Source organism: Fusarium redolens (genome assembly GCF_020744475.1).
Source record: "Fusarium redolens strain MPI-CAGE-AT-0023 chromosome Unknown BKA55scaffold_3, whole genome shotgun sequence".
Classification (NCBI taxonomy): domain Eukaryota; kingdom Fungi; phylum Ascomycota; class Sordariomycetes; order Hypocreales; family Nectriaceae; genus Fusarium; species Fusarium redolens.
This window is the reverse complement of record NW_025763666.1, coordinates 238,749-262,946: the sequence shown is the minus strand read 5'-3', so window position 1 is coordinate 262,946 and position 24,198 is coordinate 238,749. Positions and strand designations below refer to the sequence as shown.

General features: G+C 48.5%; 8 protein-coding genes across 8 annotated transcripts; 4 read left to right on the top strand and 4 right to left on the bottom strand.

The window, feature by feature from the left end:
• Positions 1 to 191: 191 nt before the first annotated feature.
• On the top strand, positions 192 to 909 carry BKA55DRAFT_534724 (uncharacterized protein; the record flags this gene model as incomplete). The annotated part of the gene is made up of 3 exons (XM_046189619.1): positions 192 to 256; positions 336 to 434; positions 498 to 909. The coding sequence occupies 3 exons, from the start codon at positions 192 to 194 to the stop codon at positions 907 to 909; spliced, it is 576 nt and encodes a 191-aa protein (XP_046053494.1).
• Positions 910 to 1,232: 323 nt separating this feature from the next.
• Positions 1,233 to 2,636, bottom strand: BKA55DRAFT_501672 (Pre-mRNA splicing Prp18-interacting factor-domain-containing protein; the record flags this gene model as incomplete). The annotated part of the gene is made up of 1 exon (XM_046186854.1): positions 1,233 to 2,636. One exon carries the CDS (start codon positions 2,634 to 2,636, stop codon positions 1,233 to 1,235), a length of 1,404 nt encoding a protein of 467 aa, XP_046053493.1.
• Positions 2,637 to 2,985: 349 nt separating this feature from the next.
• BKA55DRAFT_502099 (uncharacterized protein) lies at positions 2,986 to 8,117 on the top strand (the record flags this gene model as incomplete). Its single annotated transcript, XM_046186897.1, has 2 exons — positions 2,986 to 3,220; positions 3,268 to 8,117. 2 exons carry the CDS (start codon positions 2,986 to 2,988, stop codon positions 8,115 to 8,117), a joined length of 5,085 nt encoding a protein of 1,694 aa, XP_046053492.1.
• A 3,672-nt stretch (positions 8,118 to 11,789) lies between these two features.
• On the top strand, positions 11,790 to 13,796 carry BKA55DRAFT_501972 (uncharacterized protein; the record flags this gene model as incomplete). Its single annotated transcript, XM_046186880.1, has 1 exon — positions 11,790 to 13,796. The coding sequence occupies one exon, from the start codon at positions 11,790 to 11,792 to the stop codon at positions 13,794 to 13,796; it is 2,007 nt and encodes a 668-aa protein (XP_046053491.1).
• A 733-nt stretch (positions 13,797 to 14,529) lies between these two features.
• BKA55DRAFT_556949 (autophagocytosis associated protein) lies at positions 14,530 to 16,367 on the bottom strand. Its single transcript, XM_046191746.1, has 3 exons — positions 15,513 to 16,367; positions 14,996 to 15,461; positions 14,530 to 14,939 (listed from the first exon to the last, which is right to left on the bottom strand). Exons 1-3 carry the CDS (start codon positions 16,034 to 16,036, stop codon positions 14,886 to 14,888), a joined length of 1,044 nt encoding a protein of 347 aa, XP_046053490.1. The 5' UTR covers positions 16,037 to 16,367; the 3' UTR covers positions 14,530 to 14,885.
• A 299-nt stretch (positions 16,368 to 16,666) lies between these two features.
• On the bottom strand, positions 16,667 to 17,659 carry BKA55DRAFT_502997 (uncharacterized protein; the record flags this gene model as incomplete). Its single annotated transcript, XM_046186969.1, has 1 exon — positions 16,667 to 17,659. One exon carries the CDS (start codon positions 17,657 to 17,659, stop codon positions 16,667 to 16,669), a length of 993 nt encoding a protein of 330 aa, XP_046053489.1.
• A 532-nt stretch (positions 17,660 to 18,191) lies between these two features.
• BKA55DRAFT_502303 (nucleotide-diphospho-sugar transferase) lies at positions 18,192 to 19,191 on the bottom strand (the record flags this gene model as incomplete). The annotated part of the gene is made up of 2 exons (XM_046186911.1): positions 18,192 to 19,030; positions 19,083 to 19,191. The coding sequence occupies 2 exons, from the start codon at positions 19,189 to 19,191 to the stop codon at positions 18,192 to 18,194; spliced, it is 948 nt and encodes a 315-aa protein (XP_046053488.1).
• A 1,132-nt stretch (positions 19,192 to 20,323) lies between these two features.
• BKA55DRAFT_685241 (uncharacterized protein) lies at positions 20,324 to 20,770 on the top strand (the record flags this gene model as incomplete). Its single annotated transcript, XM_046198762.1, has 1 exon — positions 20,324 to 20,770. One exon carries the CDS (start codon positions 20,324 to 20,326, stop codon positions 20,768 to 20,770), a length of 447 nt encoding a protein of 148 aa, XP_046053487.1.
• Between the last annotated feature and the right edge of the window lie 3,428 nt (positions 20,771 to 24,198).

Sequence of the window (24,198 nt, the reverse complement as noted above, 5' to 3'; positions counted from 1 at the left end):
TTTCTTAGGGTTCTTGTGCTAGCACACGTGATCTATGAGCTCCGCCAAATTTCTGTCCGCACATTTTGCTACGAATCGCATCTTGTGAGAAAGTTCAACTCCCGCAGAACACCCAAGGAGCAAGTCAAGTGAGTATATCACCACCACCACGAGTGCATCACCAAAGGACATTAATTAACAAAATCTTCAGGATGCCTCCCCGCGCCCACTCCAAGACCTCCCGTGTCCCCCGCCGACCCTTCGAGTCTGCCCGACTGTCAGTATCACCGGCCACTGAACATGAGCTTGTCTCTGTTTAAGTCGTATGTGAATGAAGACTGACCGAATAACAATAGTGACTCCGAGTTGAAGCTCGTCGGCGAGTATGGCCTGCGCAACAAGCGTGAGGTCTGGCGAGTCGGTCTGACTCTGTCCAAGATCCGTCGTGCTGCCCGGTATGTGAACCTTTGCACTTTTGCGTGCGCTGATGAAGAAGAGTCTTCTAACAAATTTCACAGTCAGCTTCTTACCCTCGACGAGAAGGACCCCAAGCGTCTCTTCGAAGGCAATGCCCTCATTCGACGTCTTGTCCGTGTCGGTGTCCTTGACGAGTCCCGCATGAAGCTCGATTACGTCCTGGCTCTTAAGATCGAGGATTTCCTTGAGCGCCGTCTCCAGACCTGTGTCTGGAAGCTCGGTCTTGCCAAGTCTATCCACCACGCCCGTGTCCTGATCCGCCAGCGTCACATCCGAGTCGGAAAGCAGATCGTCAACGTTCCCTCTTTCATCGTCCGTCTCGACTCCCAGAAGCACATCGACTTCGCTCTTACCTCGCCCTTCGGTGGTGGCCGTCCCGGCCGTGTCCGCAGAAAGAAGGCCAAGGCCGCCGAGGGCGGTGAGGGTGGTGAGGACGAGGAGGACGAGGAGTAAATGCAACCAAAAATGCAAAAACGGTTCTCCCTGTCTAGGGCACTTGGTGATGGAATACCACTCATGGGAAGGGGATTCTCTTCATAGCTTGCGGCGTTGGCCAGAGGATAAAAATGGAATGATTTCACCGGATAACGACAAACAAAAATTTCCCGGTGTCTCTCCACCTGTGTACATGAATCTCATGAAACATGAATCCAATCACGACATCCACCCATAATTTTTCATCTGCTGTGAATATTTCGATGTCAATGTTGCTATCGCTACGTATCTGATGCACCCTGTTATGTAATAGTATTGTAATTATGTGTAGTAAGGCATCGCTATGTCAAAAGTTCATCTTTGCCCAGTAGCTTTGCCATTGGGTCATTCGTCACCGTCCGTTTCCTCCTGTACTCATCCATCTCCTCTTCTGTCACGCCATTCATCATTTCTTCTCTTGTCCGCTTGCGCGGCTGCTCTTCCTCCTTGTTCTTCTCTGCCTCCTCCTTTGAAGGCTCTTCTGTCTCCTCCTCATCATCCTTGACCAGGTTGGCTCCAGTTCGTTGACGCTCAGCTGCCTCCCATGCCAATTTTCCATCGTCCCCAGTACAGTAACTGTTTTTGATGAATGAATGACAGCAAGCGTAGCCCCATTTGAAGTTGGACCACCAGCTTCCCCATACTGAAGTATGATTGTTGATGAAAACATCTTCGGCATACTTGGACTTGGCCACCTTCTTGGGCGCACCCTTGATCAAACCAGCCTCATCGTACTCAACAAACGTCTCGGATTCGGTGATAGCCATGTTGCGCAAAGCAGCCGGCATAGCCTTCTGATCTCCACCGTACTTCTCGAGCAGTAACTTCTCTCGTTCCGCACGCTTTGCCTCTGCCTCCTCCAGCTCCTTCTTTCGATAAAACTCTCCTGCCGTGGGGTTTGCTTGCAGATGCTGGCTTGTGTTACCAGACTTTTCTTGAGCCTCCCATGCGTATCGCTGGGCATTCTCGAATGCGCCGGCATCGCCTGAGGATCGCATGAAACCCTCCTCCGCGAACGCATCTGCTGCCTTGTCTGCCGTTGCACCTGCATCGACCAGTGATCGTGTTTTCGGATCGTACTTGGCAGATTCTAGATCGAGGTTCAAAAGATACTTGGCTGTGTCCTCTCGTATTCGCAGTTGTCGTGTTGCTGTGCTCTGATGTTTACTCATATCATTCTCTTCCGCATACTTGTCGCCTTCTTCTGTCTCTTCATCGGCATTTTCGTCCTTAGTGGCCTGCTTGCGTAGCTCCTCCATCTGGTTGAACTCGTCGACCACGCTGCGATACTCCTTCGCATCGTATCCATTCCAGCGATCGCGCTTGGCGTCCCATCCCATGTTGACGTCTTGAATCACCTCATCGGCCTGAATATCTTTGCCTGTCCATTTCGCACCCTTCGCTCGTGGTCGACTCAAGCAGTCTTTCTTCTTGTGTGTCATGGCACCGCAGTTTTCGCAAGCACCTTTGCGATACTTGGTAGCCGCCGGGCCGGCTTTTCTGCCTCGATCATACCATTGGGATTTATCGTTCTTCTCTTCGCGACGCTGATGCTGGAGGTAATCATTCTCGTCGCCTTCTTCGCCGGCGTAGAACGGGCGTTTGCTGATGAAGGATGGGATGTAGATGTTCTCTTCCTTCAAGGCGGCACCAGCGCCACCAGGGCCAGTACTTGGGGGCGGTGGTTTTGCGGGTGCAGTAGGCATGTTGGGTAACGTGCAGCTTTATCCTCTGTTGGATTGTGCGAAGTGCCACACAATGAAATAAAAAACCGAAGCACCAAATGTTCAGAAGTCAAAACGGGTGATGCCTCAGTCGCAGATCACTGAGCCTAGAGCGGCAAGTTGTTTAGATAAGCGGTCTTATCTGCACGTGATCGCGCGCGTCTGCAAGAGGTTGGTAGCCATGGCAAAACGCGTCTCACAAACAGTCGAGGTTACACAAAGACCTTCAGAGTGAATTGAGCTTATTGAGAACACTTCTTTGAGCAATATTCGACTCTTTTGTCCTCAATAAACAGTTTTGAGCCCCTGATGGATTCAAACTTCGCAGAATATGGACTTGTTCCGGGTCAGACTCAACTGTATCGACCACTATCAAGCGACACCCTCGCGATATGACCCCCAGCTTCGTAACGACATTCGTCCCTCTCAGATTTCCAAGGGACCCAGAGTCCCTGTTGTTCGCGTGTTTGGATCTACTGAAACGGGACAAAAAGTATGCGCTCATATTCACGGCGCATTCCCGTACTTGTACGTGGAATATGAAGGAGGCTTAACTCCTGATGAAGGTTCGTTGAGTATACTAGTGAAAACCTATCAATACTAAATTATCTAGTCGGTGCTTATATATATCGCTTTCATCTGTCCATAGATCACGCGTTAGCAGTCAGCTACCGACGAGATCAGAAAGGTGACAATGCAAGGTTCGTAGCAAGGATCACGCTTGCCAAGGGTGTCCCCTTCTATGGCTTTCACGTGGGATATCGCTTCTTCTTGAAGATTTACATGTTTAATCCTATTGTCATGACAAGATTGGCGGATCTTCTCCAGCAAGGAGTGATTATGAAGAACAAGTTTCAGCCATACGAAGCACACCTTCAGTACCTTCTTCAATTCATGACAGATTTCAACTTATATGGATGTGATTATCTGGATGCATCTGTTACTCGGTTTCGATCCCCAGTCCCAGAATATGAACAGGGATCGAATTCGTTGCACAAATGGCACAGTCAATCAATTTCCGGAGATCACATTACCGATGAAACTACGCTTCCTCGAAGTAGCCACTGCTCGATAGAAGTGGATATATGCGTACAGGATATTATCAACCGATACAAGGTCAAGGAAAGGCCTCTTCATCATGACTTTACGGAAAGAACCAATCCGCTTCCTGGGGGCATGAAGCTTGTCTACAGCATGGCTGGACTGTGGAAAGATGAGACGAAGAGACGCAAACGCAAGATGCAAGATCCGTCTGAGGGCAGCAGCCCATTTCCTCCAGAAGTCCTTGTATCAATGTCAGCCAACGCTCGCGACTCTCAACCGCAAGGTTGGCTTCACGAGGAAGAATACAGGACTGAGATTCGGAATCTCATCTCTGAAGAAAAGCTTAGTGCCGACTCCGAAGAGCTTACCTTTGAGACGTTTGCGAAGCCGCATCCATACGAAGAGCATGTCAATACTACATTGGAATCAGTTGAAGACCTCTTCCCATCGAAACTTGCACCAGCTTTGGGATTGCCCTTGGGTGTGGAGGCGGAACAAGATCTGAGAAGCAGTATTGTCGTTGATGAGGGTAAAGTACGCCAGGCTGGAGAAGCGCACAATGACTTCTATCCTGAAGATTCCGATGAAGAGGCCATTGCGGCGCTTGTAGCAATAGAGAAGGCTGCCGCAAAAGGCTCTCGCGGACCAACAGACCAACTACCAGAAGAAGATCTTGAGCTAGCAGCAGCTCTCAACATCGGCCCCGAAGGATTTGATAAAAAGACATTTTGGAGGTCGACCCTTGGGGTCTGTCAAAGTGGCCTGGTAACTGGCCAACTTCCTGACATCCCAGTGAATCAAGAGTTGCTCGATTATGCTGAGAACGAAGGATTTATTGGACGGACGGAGAAAGCACCAACATTTACCTCGTCGAATTCGACCCAGCTCAAGCGACTGCTGGACGAACCTCTATCATCCCAGGCGTCCAACAAAAGGTTTAGACTTAATGAACAGTCTGTGATTGACGAAGATGAAATGGACTTGGTTCCTGTTCCCTCAACGGACGCTAACAAGAATCTCGCCCCCTCCTTCAGAGGAGCTTCTATTCTTAAAGGTCCTTCATCGCTCAACAAAAATACCGGTTCTGTATTGAAAGGCATTTCTGGCTCCAACCAAAAGCTGAATTTTCCTACCGTCAAAGATCAGAATGATCCGAACACCAAACTCCGCCTCAGTCAGATGAGCCAGAAGTCTGCTTCTCAACAGACCGATGACGAGCGTCACACAAAACATGTTTCGTTTGACCCCAGCAATTTTCTCCCTGCTGAGGCAGAATTGTCTCAAATGACTTTGTCATCCTCCATAAAATCGTCCGGAGGACACGAAGACGATGATAGTCGTGAATCGAAAATCCAGCGAGCCATGGGTAGATTTGCCAGTCCGCAAGTACACTTGGTTTCTTCTCTACCCCCTTCTGCGGCCGCTGTGGCTTCTTCCTTGAAAGAATATATGCTTCCTGATGTGATCTATCAAGATGCTTATTACAGTAAGGAGAAGGATGTCCCTGGGCGGATGCGAGAATATGCTGGGAAGGAGTTTCGACTGGAAAGCAACACACTGCCTTTTCTACCTGAATTTGACCCAACAGGGACATCTCCAGCCAACTACGGGCTCAAATATGAGACTTTTGACAAGACCACCGCAGAACTTCGGTATGAGCGACAGAGGAAGAAGTGCTCGTTGAGAAGCTGGGAGCTTGCGAATCCACCGCCCACATATAAAGAAGTCGAGGAGTGGTGGGCAGAAAAGGAACGCAGAGCAAACTCAACAGAAGGGTCCAAAGTGCCATCGACTCCCAGGCAATATCAATCTCAGATCGATGGGCCCACGCCAAAGAACAAGCACGGATTCAAGTACACCCCAGGCAAGAAATCGACCAGCGTGCAGCATGAGGTTCAATACATGAGCACCATGAGCTTGGAGGTTCATGTGAATACCAGAGGGAAGTTCGTGCCGAATCCTGAGGAAGATGAAGTCCAGTGCGTGTTCTGGGCGATCAAGTCTGATGGAAATACTTCTGGGAGTCAAGATTCAGCTGGTTTCCTTACAGGAATCCTGCTGTTGTCTAATGACGCCGACTTTACTCGGCGTATCCAGCGACAGACAAATGCCGAAGTCATTGAAGAAAATTCTGAACTGGATCTCATGGTTCGAATGGTCGAAATCGTAAGGAACCATGATCCCGATATCCTTACCGGTTACGAAGTCCATGGCAGTTCCTGGGGTTACTTGATTGAGAGAGCACGACTCAAGTACGATTACAACCTTTGTGATGAGTTTTCTCGCATGAAGACAGAATCGCACGGCAGGTTTGGCAAAGAGAACGATCGTTGGGGTTTCAATACCACATCAACTATCCGGGTTACCGGTCGACACATGGTAAATGTCTGGAGGGCAATGCGAGGAGAACTCAACCTTCTCCAATACACCATGGAGAATGTCGTCTGGCACCTACTCAACCGAAGAATACCTCATTATTCTTGGAAATCCTTGACAAGTTGGTATAAGAGCGGCAAGCATAGAGAGCTCAACAGGATGTTGAGATACTACCAGAACCGCACAAAGATCGATATCGAGATTCTGGACGCCAACGAACTGGTTTCGAGAACCAGCGAGCAGGCACGGCTTCTGGGCGTGGACTTCTTCTCAGTCTTTTCACGAGGATCGCAGTTCAAGGTAGAGTCGATCATGTTCAGAATTGCCAAACCAGAGAACTTCCTACTTGTTTCACCAAACCGCAAACAAGTTGGTGGTCAGAACGCTCTAGAGTGTCTACCACTTGTCATGGAGCCACAGAGCGCTTTCTATAATAGTCCTCTTCTGGTTCTTGACTTCCAGAGTTTATACCCGAGTGTCATGATTGCTTACAACTACTGCTACTCGACCTTCTTGGGACGAGTAACCAATTGGAGGGGCATGAACAAGATGGGTTTTACTGAGTATAAGCGCCAGCAGGGTCTTCTTGCCCTACTGGAGGACTACATCAACATTGCTCCCAATGGTATGATGTATGCAAAGACAGAAATCCGCAAGTCACTACTCGCCAAGATGTTGACTGAGATACTGGAAACTCGAGTCATGGTGAAGAGTGGCATGAAGCAAGACAAGGATGATAAAACTCTCCAACAACTTCTGAACAACAGACAGCTTGCTCTTAAACTGCTCGCCAACGTCACCTATGGTTACACTTCAGCATCATTCTCTGGTCGTATGCCATGCTCCGAGATTGCAGACAGCATTGTACAAACCGGCAGAGAAACTCTTGAACGAGCGATTGCTTATATCCACTCGGTTGAGAAATGGGGCGCCGAAGTCGTCTATGGCGATACTGACAGTCTATTCATTTATCTGAAGGGCCGAACAAAGGACGAGGCTTTCGATATTGGTAATGAGATTTCCAAGGCAATTACCGAAATGAACCCTCGACCCATCAAACTCAAATTTGAGAAAGTCTATCATCCCTGCGTTCTCCTCGCCAAGAAACGCTATGTCGGTTACAAATACGAGAGCAAAGATCAGGTGAAGCCCGAATTCGATGCCAAGGGAATTGAGACTGTCCGTCGTGACGGTACTCCAGCGGAGCAAAAGATCGAGGAAAAGGCACTTCGTCTACTGTTCGAGACTGCAGATCTCAGTCAAGTCAAGGATTACTTCCAGAAGCAATGTCAGAAGATCATGCGCAACAATGTCTCAGTACAAGACTTTTGCTTTGCCAAAGAAGTGCGTCTGGGTACATACTCTGACAAAGGTGCACCACCTGCAGGAGCTCTCATCAGCACCAGACGTATGCTTCAAGATGCTCGCGCAGAACCGCAATATGGTGAGAGAGTCCCATATGTTGTTATCACGGGTGCTCCAGGAGCGCGACTCATTGACCGATGCGTTGCGCCCGAGGAACTTCTCAGCAACCCTCACTGGCAGCTCGATGCCGAATACTATATCTCGAAGAACTTGATTCCTCCTCTGGAGCGCATCTTCAACCTTGTGGGTGCAAACGTACGCCAGTGGTACGACGAGATGCCCAAGGTGCAGCGTATTTACCACGCAACTACACTGGGTAAGAAGAAGACGACTCTCGAATCCTACATGAAATCCACACACTGTCTTGTGTGCGGCTCCAAGTTCTCTCAGGAAGACAGTGCTCTTTGTCCATCCTGCCGCAAGAACATTCCTTCATCTCTCCTTACACTCCAGACACGGCTCACAACCGAAGAACGTCGCCTTCAGGAGGTACTCTCGCTCTGTCGCAGCTGTTCTGGCCTTGGACCTATTGAGGACGTTCAGTGTGATAGCAAGGATTGTCCTGTGTTTTGGACACGCATGAGGCAGGTTAGCAAGACGAGGGGAGAGCGCAATGCAAGTCAACCTGTGATACAGTCGTTGGTGGAGAGTGTGGAGAAACTGTCATTGGAGTGGTGATGATGGAGGATTTTTAAGTGATTATGTGTTAATTACGAGGTGGTATTGTGGTTTTGTATATGCATTGCGAGGCGTTTGGACAGTGTTGAGTTGGATGGTGCAAGATCATGGGATGCAGTTAACTACCCTGCAGGTTCAATTATTTTTTTCATATATGATATTGACGATCATTCATCGTTTAACCTGGATCACTTAAATCAAGCTGTGATTTACAGTGGTCTCTTTTTGTATGGTAGTTATTGCAATGATTTTAGAGGGTCATCAAACGTTGCTTGTCATATCCAGAGTCGACAGACGTTAATAGTCCTCCCATTCGACAAACAATCACGATTCAAATTCAGACTCACATATTAGTTTCATGTTTCGACTCATACCCTATATTACTTGGCTTTCACGACTCTTATTTCAATGCCGGAGCATATTGACCGTGGACATCGATGTCAGTCCATATATCTATCGCGGTCATGGAGCCATGATTCCGACGGAGCGGTTTACCGCATCACGGCCCCACTTGTGATTCGTCTGAACCTGGCGTGGCCGATTGAAGGTTTTTGGTCAGTCCCATTCTTAGACAAAAACGACGGGCGCTTCTTGTCTCAAACAATTTATTTACAGATACGAAGACGCCAACACTGACTCGATGGAAGTGAATCATGCACATGCGATAGTAGCATAACATGTGCCTATATCGTCACAGAACCCTTGTTGAGATCTAACCCGGGTCCTCCGGGACTATCAGCAGCTGGGCAGGAAAGCCAGGTTCGAAGGGCTTCGAGAGAGACCCCTGTCAACAGTAAGGGACCGAATAGTTCACGATAGCGGCCGCTGATCATCAAGCTGCTATCTGTACCGTGAATAGCATGCATCAGAGCCTCTCCAGCCAAGGTGAAAGAATCACATGTCTAGAACAGCTACGGATAGAGTTCCCCAACATTAATCTGTGCACTATCCACAAATAGATCTCAGGTACAGGTCCAGGTCAGACAATCACTGACATGTGAAGCAGACCGAGATCGAGAGCGAAGCTTAGCGATCTAGATCAGGGACCAACTTGGCCAGCTCAACCTTGCTTGGATGGGTTGGTTGGTTTACGCGGCGCCTCCACATTCCCGAAGTCCAAAGACAGCCAGCCACATGGCATCGCTGACTCTGATAAAAACGACCGGAGCAAAATGTGAAAAAAGGAGACGGGGAGGGGCTGACCTGGATGAGACGAGACTAGGGCTTGGCTGGGCTGCAATGCGTTGCCAGCAAACCTCACCTTCACCTATCTCCTATGTATGACTCCTTGAGATATATTGCGCGGTGTGAGGTGTGCCTGTACTGTATGATGCGTTGTACAATGTACAGTATCCGTAAGCTCGGCTCCAATGTGGAGAAAGGAACAAGTCATTTTTTGGGGTCGCGTACCGTATTTTGGTTAGTATTGACCAAAACATGAGTTAGCTGTCAATGCCTAATCAAATGCATACATACCTGTTAAGATAGAGCAACAGGCAAGTAAAAAGAAACATCGATTTGCCACAAGGTACACCGTCTAGATCATCACCTATGTCAGTAGGAGAGCTATTGATTTGAGTTGTAGAGAGTCGAGAATGTGCCTGAGCGAGGGCTGGAAAGATGGCCAAGATTGACCCCAAGACCCAATCAAGAGCTTCTAGATATCAGCCAGCTCCAAGCTAGAACGTTGAAGGGGCCGAACCGCAGTGGAGGTTGCCCTTGCAGTGGAAGACTGGATGCGTTCCGTGTGGTCTGGTGTCTGATGACTGCCAATCATGTAGATCAAGTGGCCAATATCGATGATGATCTGAGGCCAGGATGCGACCTTGACAAGCTTGATAATTCGACAACTGACAGCCAGGCACAGCTTTGAGGGATGTCAAACATATCCTGAGGAATTCCGTAAGGCTCCAGGTTGTATCAAGGAAATTGTGATGAGGAACAAAGATTGTAGCCGATATTGGATTAACCTTGTCTTGCTCCAGTAGGTACCTAATTGGAGTCTTTCGAAATCATATGGGTTCCAGTGATAAGGTATCGATATTATGGATGTCGAATATCGCTTCTCCATAGGTACGAAACAGCTATATGGCTGTAACACTGCCGAAGGATCGATTCAACGACCTAACCCTGTACAAAGGGTCTTCTGAACTCTGTCCGCCTGCGTAGAATCGGCAGCCAACCCCATGCTGTGAATCCCCTGCCCCTGTCTGTCTCGCACATCAGCCGAGAGGAGCGTCTAGCATGAATCTCCGAGGGATGGCCGCAGAGAGACCGCCGAAGTCTGCTAGAAACAAGAAAGTGTATCAAGAGTCTTGTACTACTGAGATAGTTTAGTGACTCCATCTATGATATCAAATTGATGTAGATTCTTTGTTAACTTTAACAAATGTTTGTTGATCGTACCGTCCGTGTCCCCGTTGTTGGTCTTCCCGCCAGTCCGGTCTCTGCCGCAATGCCCCGTCCCTTGCTAACAACAGAAGCAATTCAAATAGTAACAGGCGACTTTCGTCGGCTGAGATAGTGGAATGCTTGTAAAACCATATCAGCAGCAATACAGTGGTAATATCGCCACGAGCTGCAATCTAGTCAACGGAACGCAGCTAAGAAGTCGTCTACCGCCGAATCATGGCTTGTTCTGTGTAAGACCGAAATATGACTGCAAGACACGGCCCATTTGGGGAAATATACTCCCGTCTCGGCAAGTCACCGATTCCATTTCCAGCCATTCCAGCTCACGGAGGAGGGAAGGACAACATTCAGCATCCAATTCAGCCAAATTGGATATCCATTACAGGGGGTCACACCAGGTGCTTCAGAAGTTCAATGCGCTGCGCTACAAGGGGCCCGACGCTGTAAGGCGAGCTGCCAGGCGCCGCCACGACCCATTGGGCCCAAGGGTGGTCTGTTACCACATCCACTAGAGAGCAACTTATTACCGGCAAGGCGACCCTCCCCACACCTTCCCTGGTCTTTTCGCGGCACGCGCACCTCCTTCCCCCCTTCCCGGGCAGCAAGAACGGATACTTTTGGGGGTGGCAGGTACCGACCCGAACTTGGCTTTGGCGCAGGAACGAATCATCAATGTCACCGTCTTTTCTCTAATTTGCTCTTACCTCGTTTTGACTCATTCCCATATCCCATATGATCTTGCCATCTCTCCACCTCCAAATTTATTGCTCCCCTCTCCAATTTCTATTTTATGTCGATTTCGATATTATCTAACAACACGCCTTTTTGCGCTACCTGAGCTTATCATCGTCAGCGCAAACAATACGTAGCCGACCTTCTTCAAGATAAAGGGTCCTGTGCCTTGCGCTTGGCGGGTCCCATTTGCGTCATACCTAGATCTCGAACTCGCTCAACATCCCTTGAATTAGGTCTCGGATTTGGTCTCACCTTCCCTCTCAAGTCAGTAAAAGGAAAGAGACAATCATAACATAAGCCAATTCCTCTCACTTCGCCTTCCTCGACTTTTTCCCAAATTCGAATTCATTTCATCTCGACGACTTTAACGACCAGGAACGACTTGCATCAGTACCAAGTTTTAGGAAATCGACTAGAACAACTTCAAACACCCTATGCCTTCCTAACGAAAAATCGATCCCACACTACTCCTCCGATTTATTCCACGCTCCGCAGTGACAGACCTTCTGCACGCCTTCCATGATCATGGCTGCGAGGTTCACGCCCGAGGCTTTTCTGCCATCGGGCGCCTACGACTCTGATGTTGTTCTTTCCCTGAATAACCATCTCCCTTATCGCAACACGTCCAGTATTCCGTCTCCGCCTAACTCGTATCCTCGAGCTGGAACCCTTCGTCATCAATATCCACAACACTATCTCAACCCATGTCAACCGCAAAACCAAGATTATAGCCAGAGTCAATTTCAACGCGGCCGAATTCCACCCGCGAGCACCTTGCCACTTCAGCACAAAGATTCATCTCCTCTCTCACTAGAGTCTTTAAGGGCAGCTCAATCTGTTCCGCCGAGTTATCGACCATTTCCGCAACAGACTGAATCTTTCGACACATTCGACGCCCGTCCTACGACTGTATCTCCCACTCACGGAGGTCCGCCTCCCGTCCCAGAATTTCGCTTTCCGGCATCATCTACAGCTCCTCTACCCAACGTTTCCTCGTCTTCCGGGCTCGTTGGTGCATCCCTCTCAAGATCTGTCTCGGCAGACGCAGTGGCTGCCTCTCAATCATCAGTGCACGTGGTTCAACGCCTTGTGCAGCAGAACCAATTGATCCGTGAAGCCTGGGAAGCGGAGCGGAACCATCTTGAAGCTAATCGACGACGAGCTGAAGAAGTCTATCAAGAAGAGCGGATCATCATGGATGAGGTCCGGGATAGCTGGGAGGCCGAGAAAGAGGGCATGGCCCGAGAAATTGAAGAACTCAAGGAACGCGTTTATCGACTTGAAGGAGAGAACAGTGCACTCAAGGCTGTAACAGCGCAGAGCATCCAGGTTACGGGCGTGGTATCGCCTCTCGCGAGTCAGCGTGGCGGAAGCGGTGAGGGCTCGATGGACAGTTCCTACTTCCAAGCTCCACCAGGACGACTCGCGTCAAGGGGACAAAATCCAACCATTCCAGCCGGTCTTTCCATGTCTGATGCGTCATCTCTCCCACCTGGTCTTGATGGTGCATCCCGTCGACCTCACTATTTCCAGTCAAGCAGCGCTCGAGTATCTCCCACAACACAGCCCGAATCATCACCTTTTGTCCCTCTCGACCCTAGGATGCAGACACAGAACCCAGTGGCCAAGGACTTCCTATCGTCCCCTACAGAGGACGTAGCCACTCCTGTTCCAGTCATTGATGTTCAGGAAATCGACCCTAAGTTGGAAGGTATCCCACTCAAGGCTACTGCGGTCCAGAAGCCCACATTCGCCGGCGGTGCATCTCCTCCCGAAAACCCAGCATCCCCTGTAGCATCCCCTCCCGGTCCTGCCACTCGAAGCCCAGAGCAGTCTCGACGCCCCACGAATGCCCGGGCCTCATCCAAGGAATACACGTTGCAAGCTCTTTCTGCTGTCGAGTCTCGACGGCTAACAATGCATGCCGGCCATACACCCAATCATTCCCTGTCTTTGTTTCCTAAAGTCAATCCGACCGACCCAGGTTCCATCATTGGTGAGGGCGCCACGCCTACCGTTGAGTCTGTCATCAATCTGGATGCAGCTGTGATCGCGGAAGAGGAGAAGAAGGACACTCTGTCAATACCAGTGCAATCTGATAGGCGCGATTCTAAGGTGTCGTTTATATCAGTTACAGAAGAGCTCGACCTAAACGCACCAGATGTCATGATGGAGCCTAGCGGCAGTGACAAAGCTCTCAAGGGGCCACTCATGCTAAGAAACATGCCAGCCAAAGATGAGCTCTTTTTTGAAAAATTGCACGAAGCACTGGAGCCTATAAGCCAAGGACAAAACGCTCTCCCGGCCGTGATGCAAGGTCACGGGTTGGGATCTATTGCTGGTCCATCTGGCTCCAACGCTCCCGCACATGTGCCTAAACAGGCCCGTCCAGTCGGTGGGGATGGATCTGCTGACGCCCAGCGAGATGCCGATGATAGTGACGGCGAGGGCAGTGGCAAGGCTATCGAAATTGACGTTCCTTTAAAGTTGAAGAGCACGTCCAACTTTGGTGCCCCTTTTGGTGCCATGTAGGACAGCATCCAAGGAGCCACAAGTCATCGAGCCAGCTCGAGCTCGTGCAATCAGGTTCCACCGTCTTCGCCGGAAGATTTGGAGCGTTCTCAAGCATCCCCTTGACGTCTTACTCACGATGATGAAATGTTTTCGCGTTGAATGCCTATTGAGCGGTCTTGAACGCACGTCACGATTTATACGCCTGTCAAATTTGCGAACTGTCTTTTCACCTCGGGTTGGGTTTCCAATCAGGTTCAACGGCAAGCGAGCGCACATGCGATTTTATGGGACAAGGGATAAAAAAAAAGGATGCACATTTATAGAACAGGAGTATAGGAGGACTGGTTATTAGACCTTTTGCGTTTTGTTTTATTGGGGATCACGGATTCTACAACATTATTGTCGCAATAGCGGTAAACAGTGACGCGTTTATGAGCTTATGACAGGAAGGCAGGCTCACCTGGAATTGTTTTATGCAAGTTGGAGCATTGGTGGAGGTCTGTGTTTGAATACCCTCTGAATGATAGGAAGTCGGTGTCGGAATCGGATCGAGGACTTGTTGGGCGAAAATGGTTAAATGGGAGTTGTCTGGAGCAAGACTTCATCTGCTGGTTTTCGTGGAAGAACACAAAGGTGTGGGTCGTAACAAAGGGAGTTGAGGATATATATATCAGTAGATATTAAGGAAATGGCCTGTGGGCAATAAGGGATTCTCTTTCATCAGTGCGGTATCTGTTATGTGACTTGTTTCCACGATGTTCCCTGACGGTCCCTTTTGTTGAATGCCTTGACTAACATTTCTATCTTCTTTGAGCCACGACATACGCAACACCGCGAATCAAGTTGTACGTCATCAAAAGATTGAATGGGTGATGGTCATCAGGCTGACACATTCAAGTAAGTATGCATACCGTAGACACCGTTCCATGTATTCATGCTGGAAGTGAAAGAATCTACACTGTCTGAATACAGTCACTACCATAGAAGATCTTATCAATCGAACACCGTCAACGCCTATTCTCCTGATATAGTTATTCCCAATCCATACGTTCATGTCCATCTGTATCTCTTGCTCACACGTCTAATCTCAGTCATTGTTTCATCCGATTAGACACCCATGGTGAAATCGTGCTCGATACCAGGTGTCACACTGGCCATGAACTAGAAATAAGGTTAGGAAATGGAGAACAATTCCACGAAAAAAAGGATAAACATACCTTGAGGAAGACAACTAGGTACTGATCCACTCGGATAGCGACCTCCTGATCATCGATCTCGGCCTCCTGGACCTCCTCCCACTCATCCTTGTCCGCTGCCTCCTGGACACCCTTGACATCCAACTTTCCAATCTCGTCCACCAGGCCCTCCATACCAGAGGGTGTCTGGCTGCTACCGGCACGAAGCTTCTCGCGACGTAGGCGGAGAGCGGCATCGGCACGGTCGAGTAGTGTCTTCATGACTGAGGCGTGCTTACAAGGATGCACAGAGGCCATCTTGATGTTGTTCGCGAAGAAGGGGAAGTCCTCAAGTGTGACTGTCTTGTCCTTGTAGTCACCGACAATGTCCTCTGTCATGTCGTTAGGGGGGAGAGGCTGGCCGCTGGCAAGATAGCCTGAGAGATACAGACGGGGTGTTCGGTAGTAAGGGGAGTACATGATGTAGAGGGTGTATGTACGGTGAGCGCTGATAGATGCTGTCAGTAGACCTTCTTGGGACGCGAACTATGTTGCATACCTGTTTTTGGAATCGGCGCCAGAATCACGGATGATAGCCTCATCATCGTCTTCATCCTCCATGTCAGGAATCTCATCATCATCCTCCACAACCTCTCGATCACCGACATTTCCGGAATCATCCACCGTCCTCACCTCCTTGACCTTGAGCGGCTGGGAACTAGCCAGGCCACCGGTCCTCAACCAGCCATCCTCATCGTCACCAGTAGCTCCCTTGAAGTCCTCGCCGTCGTTGACAAGTGCCTCCTCATGACCCGCATCGCCTGCAAAGTCGTCGTTTAGACGTCGGTGGCAGGGAACGTTGCGTGTGACGAGGAACTGCTTCCCGGGAGGAAGATGGCTCACTCGATGCTCAGGAGAGTCGGCGTCGCCCCACGACCAGGTCGGGAACTTGTACACAAGGTAGTCGCCCGCAGCGAGGAACTCTTCTGGTGTGATTTGACCGGTCTGGCGGAAGGTTGACTTGTGGGAGACGGGAGTATAACGATCCCGTAGGGTGTTGACAGTGGAGTATATGTAATTCATGATGGCTCCGCGTCGGTTCGCTCGTTCGATAGATGTGACGTCTCTCGATGTTCAAGAAGTCGGACAGATAAGCTTGTCGTAGTAGACTGAAACGCTGTATCGTTCAAAGGATGCGGGGTTGAGATTCTGTACAGGCTTGATGACGCAAGTATAGAAATAAGTGAAGAGTTAGGCAAGAATAAAAAGGTTTAGAGTATCTCGTCGTCTCTCCGTCGTCTGCCTGAAAAGAAAGGGTGGATGACTGATAAAGACAAATGTGTCAAGGTGCCTGAGTAATAGATATTCACTGGTGAGGCGATCACATGGAGGTGTATGCCTGGACCCCTCATTGGCCGTGACGTGGGGAACAGCCACTCAGAGCCTGTTGAGCTTGACTGATGTGGGTAACGAGCTGGGCTTATCTTATCAGCATGCACGTCATCTTCCAGAGGCTCTGCTCACGTGTATACCTTGAACGTCTCCTGAGCAGATGAGAATAAGTCTGGTGCTTAGATCACAAGGACAAGAGAAGCAGAATTAGCCATGGTCAATGAATTGGTATAAAGTGATCAAGTGCTCTATTCGAAATATCGTGGTATCTTTTCTTTCTCATAACAATATTTTAGAAATACACGTCTACAAGCCCAATGCTCATTGCTCCTCCTGAGCCTCTTCCTCTTCCTTCTTTTTCTTCTGCTCTTCACGCTCTTTCTTTTTCTCTAATAGCTTCTTCAGCTTCTTCGCTGAGTTGAAAACGCCGTTCGTGCCAGCTCCACAGGACGCGCATGTTGGATCCTTTCTATATCTCTTCAGAGCACATGGCTCACAAAAGTAGTGTCCGCACCTGGTCTGAATAGGTTCCCTATAAGGCCCCTCGCAGATGATGCATGCGAAAGGAATTTTCTCCAGCATAGCAATCTCTGCCTCATCTTCCGCCTTCTCTTCCTTCTTGTCGCGGTTGGCGCTCGCGATGATGGTACCCCCTAGGTTCTTCTTCCCCTTGGTGACTTCCTCCCATTCTTTATCGAGCTGCCAGCCTTGCTTTACGTCCGTTCTATCATGTAAGTAGATGCACGAATCGCCAAAGCCACAGTGACCGGTCTTTTTGTAATCTTTGCAGATATCTGGCTTGAAGTCCATGATCGTGATGGTACGAACATTTGAGGAGGCCTTGACGGGACCCTTCGCTCTGTTGGGCGCATCGGGGTTCTTTTGGATGAAAGTCGTCTGATTTGCGAGTCCTTTGTATGTTCCATCTGGCTGTGAATCCTTTGCGGCAGTTCTTGTTGAACCTAGGAGATTCTTTGCTGATAGCGCATCCTGAGAGTCTTCATCGTACCAGTTGCTGTGTTTTGTCGCGTCATTGGTACTTGTAATGGGAACATTGCGGTCTGCCGTATAAACCGTCGCTGAAAGATCCTTCTTCCCTGTTGCTAAGTCTTTAGAAGATGCTGTGACGGTGGCGGTCTTCTTGCGCCGCTTGACGCGCTGTCCAGACTCGTCTTCTGATGATGAGTAGTCGCTATCATCACTATCGGCGGGTGGTGGCGTCGCAGGTCGTTTTCGTAGGTTCGCTTTGCCCTTTGCGCCTCGCTTTTTGAATACTGGGGCAGGAGCTTGAGGTTCTGTTGTTGAATCGGCCATTTTTGTGGTTTTCGGTGGTCAATTTAGAATTGACGGGGGTGGTTTTTGAATGCGACCGTTGGAGATTGGAAATCAAACTTTCTTAACTGCAAGATGGAGGGATCTAGAAATGATCATGTGACTGCGCGTAGCGTTGGTGTCAGAGTCGGGACCAGTCAAACTTGAACAACGTCATTTTGCAATTGCCAAGTCTTTTTTCTTTTTATTCGATATGAGACCTCGATTATATCCTTTCCTTTTGAACTCGTTGTTTTCACTGAAATGTAGTTCATCCTCGGTGAGAATGGATCCATTTGAGGGCCAACATCCAGGATGCACATACCCCATATCGTTCAGTATTACGAGGATATGATCTATCAATCAGTAGAGGTACCTCAAATTGGCATCCTTCTTTAAATTGAAACCCCAGGGTGTTTTGTTGTATATAAAAATGATCTCTTATTGGTTGCCCCTAGACATTTTCGAATTACCATAACGCCCGGAATGTCTCCCATAATATCACCAACGCCCCCATATATGTCGCCTTTCTGCATCATCCAGGATGACCATCTCGCCATGATCCGATAAATAAATGCTCAACGAGGATGATTGGGTCTCCTTTATCATGAGTGTGTTCTTGGGGCAGCCATCCAAAGCTATCCTTTGGCAGGACAAGCACATCACCAATCAATCGAGGCTCTTCAAGTCTATCTAGTTCATCTCCGGTATGTTCCACGCCTGTGGACTCCTTGAAATAGTCCATGAGAACTTTTGTGAAAGCAAATGGTCCAGTAGTCGACATGACGTCCTCAAAAGAAACTGCCTCCCCGGGCTGCTTGGACTCAAGAAGCTTCTTGAGATCCTCTACCACTTGGCTCACGAGCGTCTTGATGGCAGGATGATTTGGCTTGGCTAACACCGAATATTGACATAACTGCACGGAGTACGGAGAGCCAGGCCAGATGGGCTGTTTGTGATGGTCATTCTCTATTCCAACGACAAGATTCACTGAGCTTTGAAACTGTTTTGGGATCCATTTCGATACTGGCTGATGCGGGTAAACGTCGATATCAGCCCATACGCCACCTTCGCGCAGCAGTATCAGGTACCTCAAGAAATCGGCTTTGAGAATTGGATCCTGCAGGCTTGTGAATACGTCTAAGATGTTGGCATCAAATCGGTCGCGAACATAGGCGTCATTGTTGGTATCAGTAATGCGCTCGTACCGCCAATCTGGATTGACTACACGCCATTGATGTGGAAAGCCAACCGTTCTATCAGTTGGATTCTCTGTGTCGTCTTTCCAACTTTGCCATATCTTGTGTGGAAAAGGTTCCTGTTGAAGAGTGACAGGAGCCGTAGGCAATGGGTCTTCTTTAGCTAAGCTGCTTGCTATCATGTGCATTAGCAAACAACCCAGGATGAGTGTGTGCGAACAACTAACGTCTTATCCTGCCACTATATGCGTAGTTGACAGCTAAAAAGATGACGATCACGACGGCTATCGAGGCAGTGTAGACACACTTTCGGTGCGCAAGAGCCGGTGATAACATCGTGGCCAAACTGATTCAATGAGTTGAAGGGAGTTGAAGCGACAGAATGCGATCAGCTTCGGGCAGAATTACAATAAGACAATTTCAGCCCTGTCGCCATTAATCGCGGCGATGGATGGACCCCTGAATCGGTGTGGGGCCGAGTCTCCGGCCGTGTCGGGTGAAGCGCCTTGCAGCCAATTATCGATCCTCTCTTGCCGCCCGGTATAGGATACCATTTAACCACAACTATCTTCAACCAACACACCAGTGAGAGTTCATGATATGGTATGATGTGGAATCTACAACCAACATAACTTCAGCCCTCGTTAGAAATGTCCCAAAGCCAAGTGATGATCGGGACAATTCCTTGGAACGATAACTGCTGGCTCAGCCAGCGAGCGTCTATTTCTGTATAACACTAGACCAGCGGCTTCGTGCAGCTTCTCATACACTCCCTTGAACTGCCAAGGTTGGTGTAACCAACAGACCTAAAGACGATTTGTTGCATGAGTCTAATCTCTGATCTGTTGGGTCGCTCTTTAGTTTTCTCTTCATCCTTTCTACCCAATTTTCCCTCAAAACTCTGTGCTTCTTTTCCCTGCATGGTACACACACTTCTCTGTACTGTTATGCAAGTCGATTATCACGATGAAAAGTTTCCTCCTTTCTCTCCTATTTCTTACCTTCTCCCAATTATGTTTCGCCTCCAACAAGTGTTACTATCCCAACGGCATCGAAGCCAAAGACCACCCTTGTGATCCCAATGCAAAGCAGAGTGTCTGTTGCTCGGGAGGCCTAGGGACAGTATGTCTATCGAACAAGCTATGCATCGGGGCCGATGGAAATACCGTGCGAGGTTCATGTACGGATAAGAACTGGGCATCACCCGAGTGTGCTATGTTCTGCCTGGGTGGGTGACGATCAGACAAAAGATATCGCACAGTTGTACTTACTCTTCCCAGGCGCTGACACAGGAGGGACTGACCTGATCTAATGCTCCAACATTACAAACAGTGACACGTCTTATTGTTGCGACCACAATACCAACTGCTGCAACAGCGGCGTTGGCAGATTCAATGTATTCCCATCTGACCCAAAAGTTTGGGCGACATGGAACCAAAAGGCGACTCAATATGACGTTGTTGGTACAATGATTAGTGGCAAGTCCACGACCGAAACCGCATCGGCAACAACAGATGTCGCATCTTCGACAGCCTCTGCTTTTTCTTCATCCACCACAACAAGCAACGCATCTCTACCGTCCAGTTCTGAGCCGGGCAAATCAGAGTCATCTGAAGCACCTGCAGGGCTTTCCACTGGTGCAAAGGCAGGAATTGGGGCTGGTGTCGGTGTTGGAGCCATCATGGCTGTTGCTGTTATATATCTCTTTTGGAAGATGCGCAGAAACGAAAAGGCTGCCAAGCAGGGCGAGCAACAGCCATCTTTGAGTAACAACTCGATGACGGATGCTCGGCAACAATCTCAGTACGTGTGTGCTTCGAAGGGGTATCAATATCAGCCTCAAACTCCACAAGAGCTATCTGGGACTCCGTTGCAGGGCTATAATGGGCGGGCTGAGTTGCCAGCACATAACTGACGTCCGTGAAAGTCTTGTCTAAGATCCAGGGTGATGGGAGTTCTGGCTGAGCCCGTGTATATATCATTAGATTACGCTTGAAACATTGAATATGTAGCATAATATCATTAAGAGTTAACGTTGACGATATTCTATGGTAGAGCATTTTGAGATTGATGATGAACCTAGTGCTTTGCAAGACGTGTAAATTCAGATTACTTGTCTCGGCTTAAACATGGGGCATACTGCATGATCATTTATTTAGACAGCAAATTTTGCATTCTGTAAATAGGGTTTTTGCACAGACCTGGAGTTTCTGGCACCTAGACCCTGATTTTCCTAAGTCATGGGCAGCCTCACTGAGGGCAAATATTCAGCCAAGCAGGGGAAGCCCTGTGACCAAGACGTATTTTTTTTTTTAATTCAAAGCCATTTGTACTCTTTCTATTTCCCCTGGGAGCCTGAATGAATTGTGTGATTTTATGTGCTGATATGTTCGACGATCATGAGTCGAAGTTGCTACCCTGTACCCATGTATTTGAAGCTCAGAGAATCGAGCGTCACTCTTTGAATTGGAGTTTAAGGCGAATCAAGGCAGACGACTTAACTTATGTCTAAGTACTGGAGCTTATCGCCCTTTGACTACTAGGCAGTTGCTTGTATGAAATTAACTGCCGCAATCTTTGTTGATATCTTCGTTTGACGCGACAGATGCTACTTCAACACATTGTCACAGAAACATAAATGACACGTATAGTACTCACTCCATTGTCCAACGATGGTCTCTATTACATCAGAAACCCCTTTCTCCCGCAGGATACATGAACTATGATTCACCAGCAGAGGCCATCGTCAAAGCAGTGCATGGAAGCGATATTGAGATGTGAGGCTTAGTTCTGACGTGTCTGTAGAGGAGTTGCCCACAGAGCTGCAATTGGCCAAGACGCCAAACGATAGCTCAGAACCAATGCATGTCGTATTAACCAAACGGAGCTGAGAATTACATAACCAAAAAGATCCAATGCAGGCAAAAGAAAACTTTCTTTTAGTTTCTGCTATTTTATTTTTGGACACGGTCTGGATCGATCGCGGGCAGCTCCAAATCCAGATCTGATCAAGCAAGCATCACATCACATCACATCTCATCTCTTGTTGGGAAAAGTAACCGACAGAGGGCAAAAAGTGAAAGCTTGCAATGCCAATTAGTTAGTCAATCGTCTCCGCTAACTAACAAGGTTTGGCAGCTAAGCGTAATTGGCCGAGGAGACCCTGGTCAAGGACAACCTTGGCAGAGAAATGAGATGAATGAGGGTGTTTATGCGGACCGTTGGAGAAATCTGGGCGCTTATTGGATTTCGTTTTGTGCGCATCTTATTGATGATGTGATGACGGCATGTGATACTAGATAATCAATTCCTGGTGGTGGTTGGTGATGGTGTCGTGTTGTTGACTGCTTGTATCTGACCAAAAGTCAATATCACGAATCGCGCCATGTTGTTTGTTTGTTTTCAACCATTCCAGGCTACTCTCCTCGAGCTTCACAACCGCTACTGCATGCACATGCAAGCTAATCATGCCCTACCCATAACTATCGTTTGCATAAACCCCGCAGCCTTGCTCCAGATGACACCTCGAGAGTAGCAATGCATCTTGAGCTCATTGCTACAGAGACATGTTGAGTAAACAAGGAAAATGTCTACAATTGAGTTCCCAACACCGGATGATCACTCAAGATTTTGGCTCGTGCTGATGAGTTGGCGGTTCTGCTAGCGGCATTGAATTCTTCGATGGGCGGGCTGGAAGCTCTGTCTTTGATGTGAGGCGTTTGCCTAACGGCGACTAAAGAAAGTGTGGCAGCTCTTGACGATGATGAAAAGCCATCGCGAACGCCTTAAGTCGAGGCTGCCCTGAGGGTTTATCAGACTGGACCTATCATAGCTGGTGTTGAAGTTTCCAAACCGCATGCAGAGTGCAAATGTTTGTATCGATATCGAAACATACTGTCCGTTGGCTGATTGTAGATGCAGATAATCTTTTCATTCGTCCACTCACGCATGACAGCAAGAGAATAAAGCTGGGATGAGCATAGCGGGTAGCCTACAGTAGCATTGTAAATCAAGCCCGCTCGTTACGTAGCCAATAAGCATATCCTTGTCTGACCCCTTCTCGAAGCTGGAACACAGACCTTTTGAAGGTCCTTGCCATGGAATTTCAGGCGCAGAATTGGGTACGATACTTTACGCAAACAAGCTGATAAGAAGCAACATCGAGACAAACAATGCATTGAGTAAACAGGATCGGAACAAAAACAAACAATGAATAGCTCAGCCTGACTAGCAGATCGAGCTATGTATCATCCAGAGACAAGTGAGATTTTAGCTACTACTGTATCAATCAATAATGCGGTGTCTTTCACGGCCGTCCCACTCTCCACGTTCCACTATAGACTCCACGTTCATCCCAGTCATTGATACTCTCATTCCCGGTTCAGCAACTCCAAACAGAAGAAGCCAAGACTTGAGAGGTTCTGCAGCGCACTGCAGTCAGCAGGTCAAGTCCCTTGTCCATGGACATCTCGGTAGCCAGCGTAGCTCGACGCAGGTACTAACAACGCAGGGGCAAAACAGCGGAAATCATCAGGTACCGTGCAGAACCGCTAAAGCAAAAAGGGCCTGTATACCGCAAGTCATCCAATCCATAGCTGGTTGGTAGCTAGGAATAGCAACATTCGGTCATTCACAGAGGAATTCACTGTAGATAGCCCAGGCTGCTTAGATTCCCATGAACGCACAGCCTACAAACTGGAGCCTTTTCCTTGTTCAAACCTCGTCATTCAGTGAAGTTAGATACCTAGACAGACCCGAAAAAAGAAGAAAGAGAGGGAATCAGAGTGCTCAGCTTCACTTCTCGCTTCACCCTGGGCCTGGCCTGAGCTAGCAGCTGTTCCCCAGTCAATTCTCCATTCTCCTTACCTGACCGTATCCTCAAATACTTTTTCACAAAAGTAATCCTAATCCCTTCTCTCTTTTTCGTCTTCGACCTCTCTCTTTTTTCTTCTCCTCATACTCGTAATACTAACCCAACAGCAAAAACCAGCGATACCGACGGGCGATAGGCGATAGCCCCGAAGGAGACGGAACGGAAACAAAGGGAAAACAGACGGCGCGTTTACTTGACCTCAGTCTTGGATGCCCTCTACCAATCACTCGGCATCGTCGTCCCCCTTTCGATACTGTCCTGTCTTTTAGGTCACCGTCACGGGGCCATCCATTCTTTATTCTTTTTTCTCAAGGACAATCGATTTCGACTTCGACTTCGACTTCGACTTCGACGCGACTCTTTGAAAGAACTTGCTCCTTCAGCAGTTCTTGTTGCTCAACTTTCACTGTTACGGACGGACGTCTCTCAATCACTAGTGTATCTGCATAATTCCTTTTCCTACTGCTTCG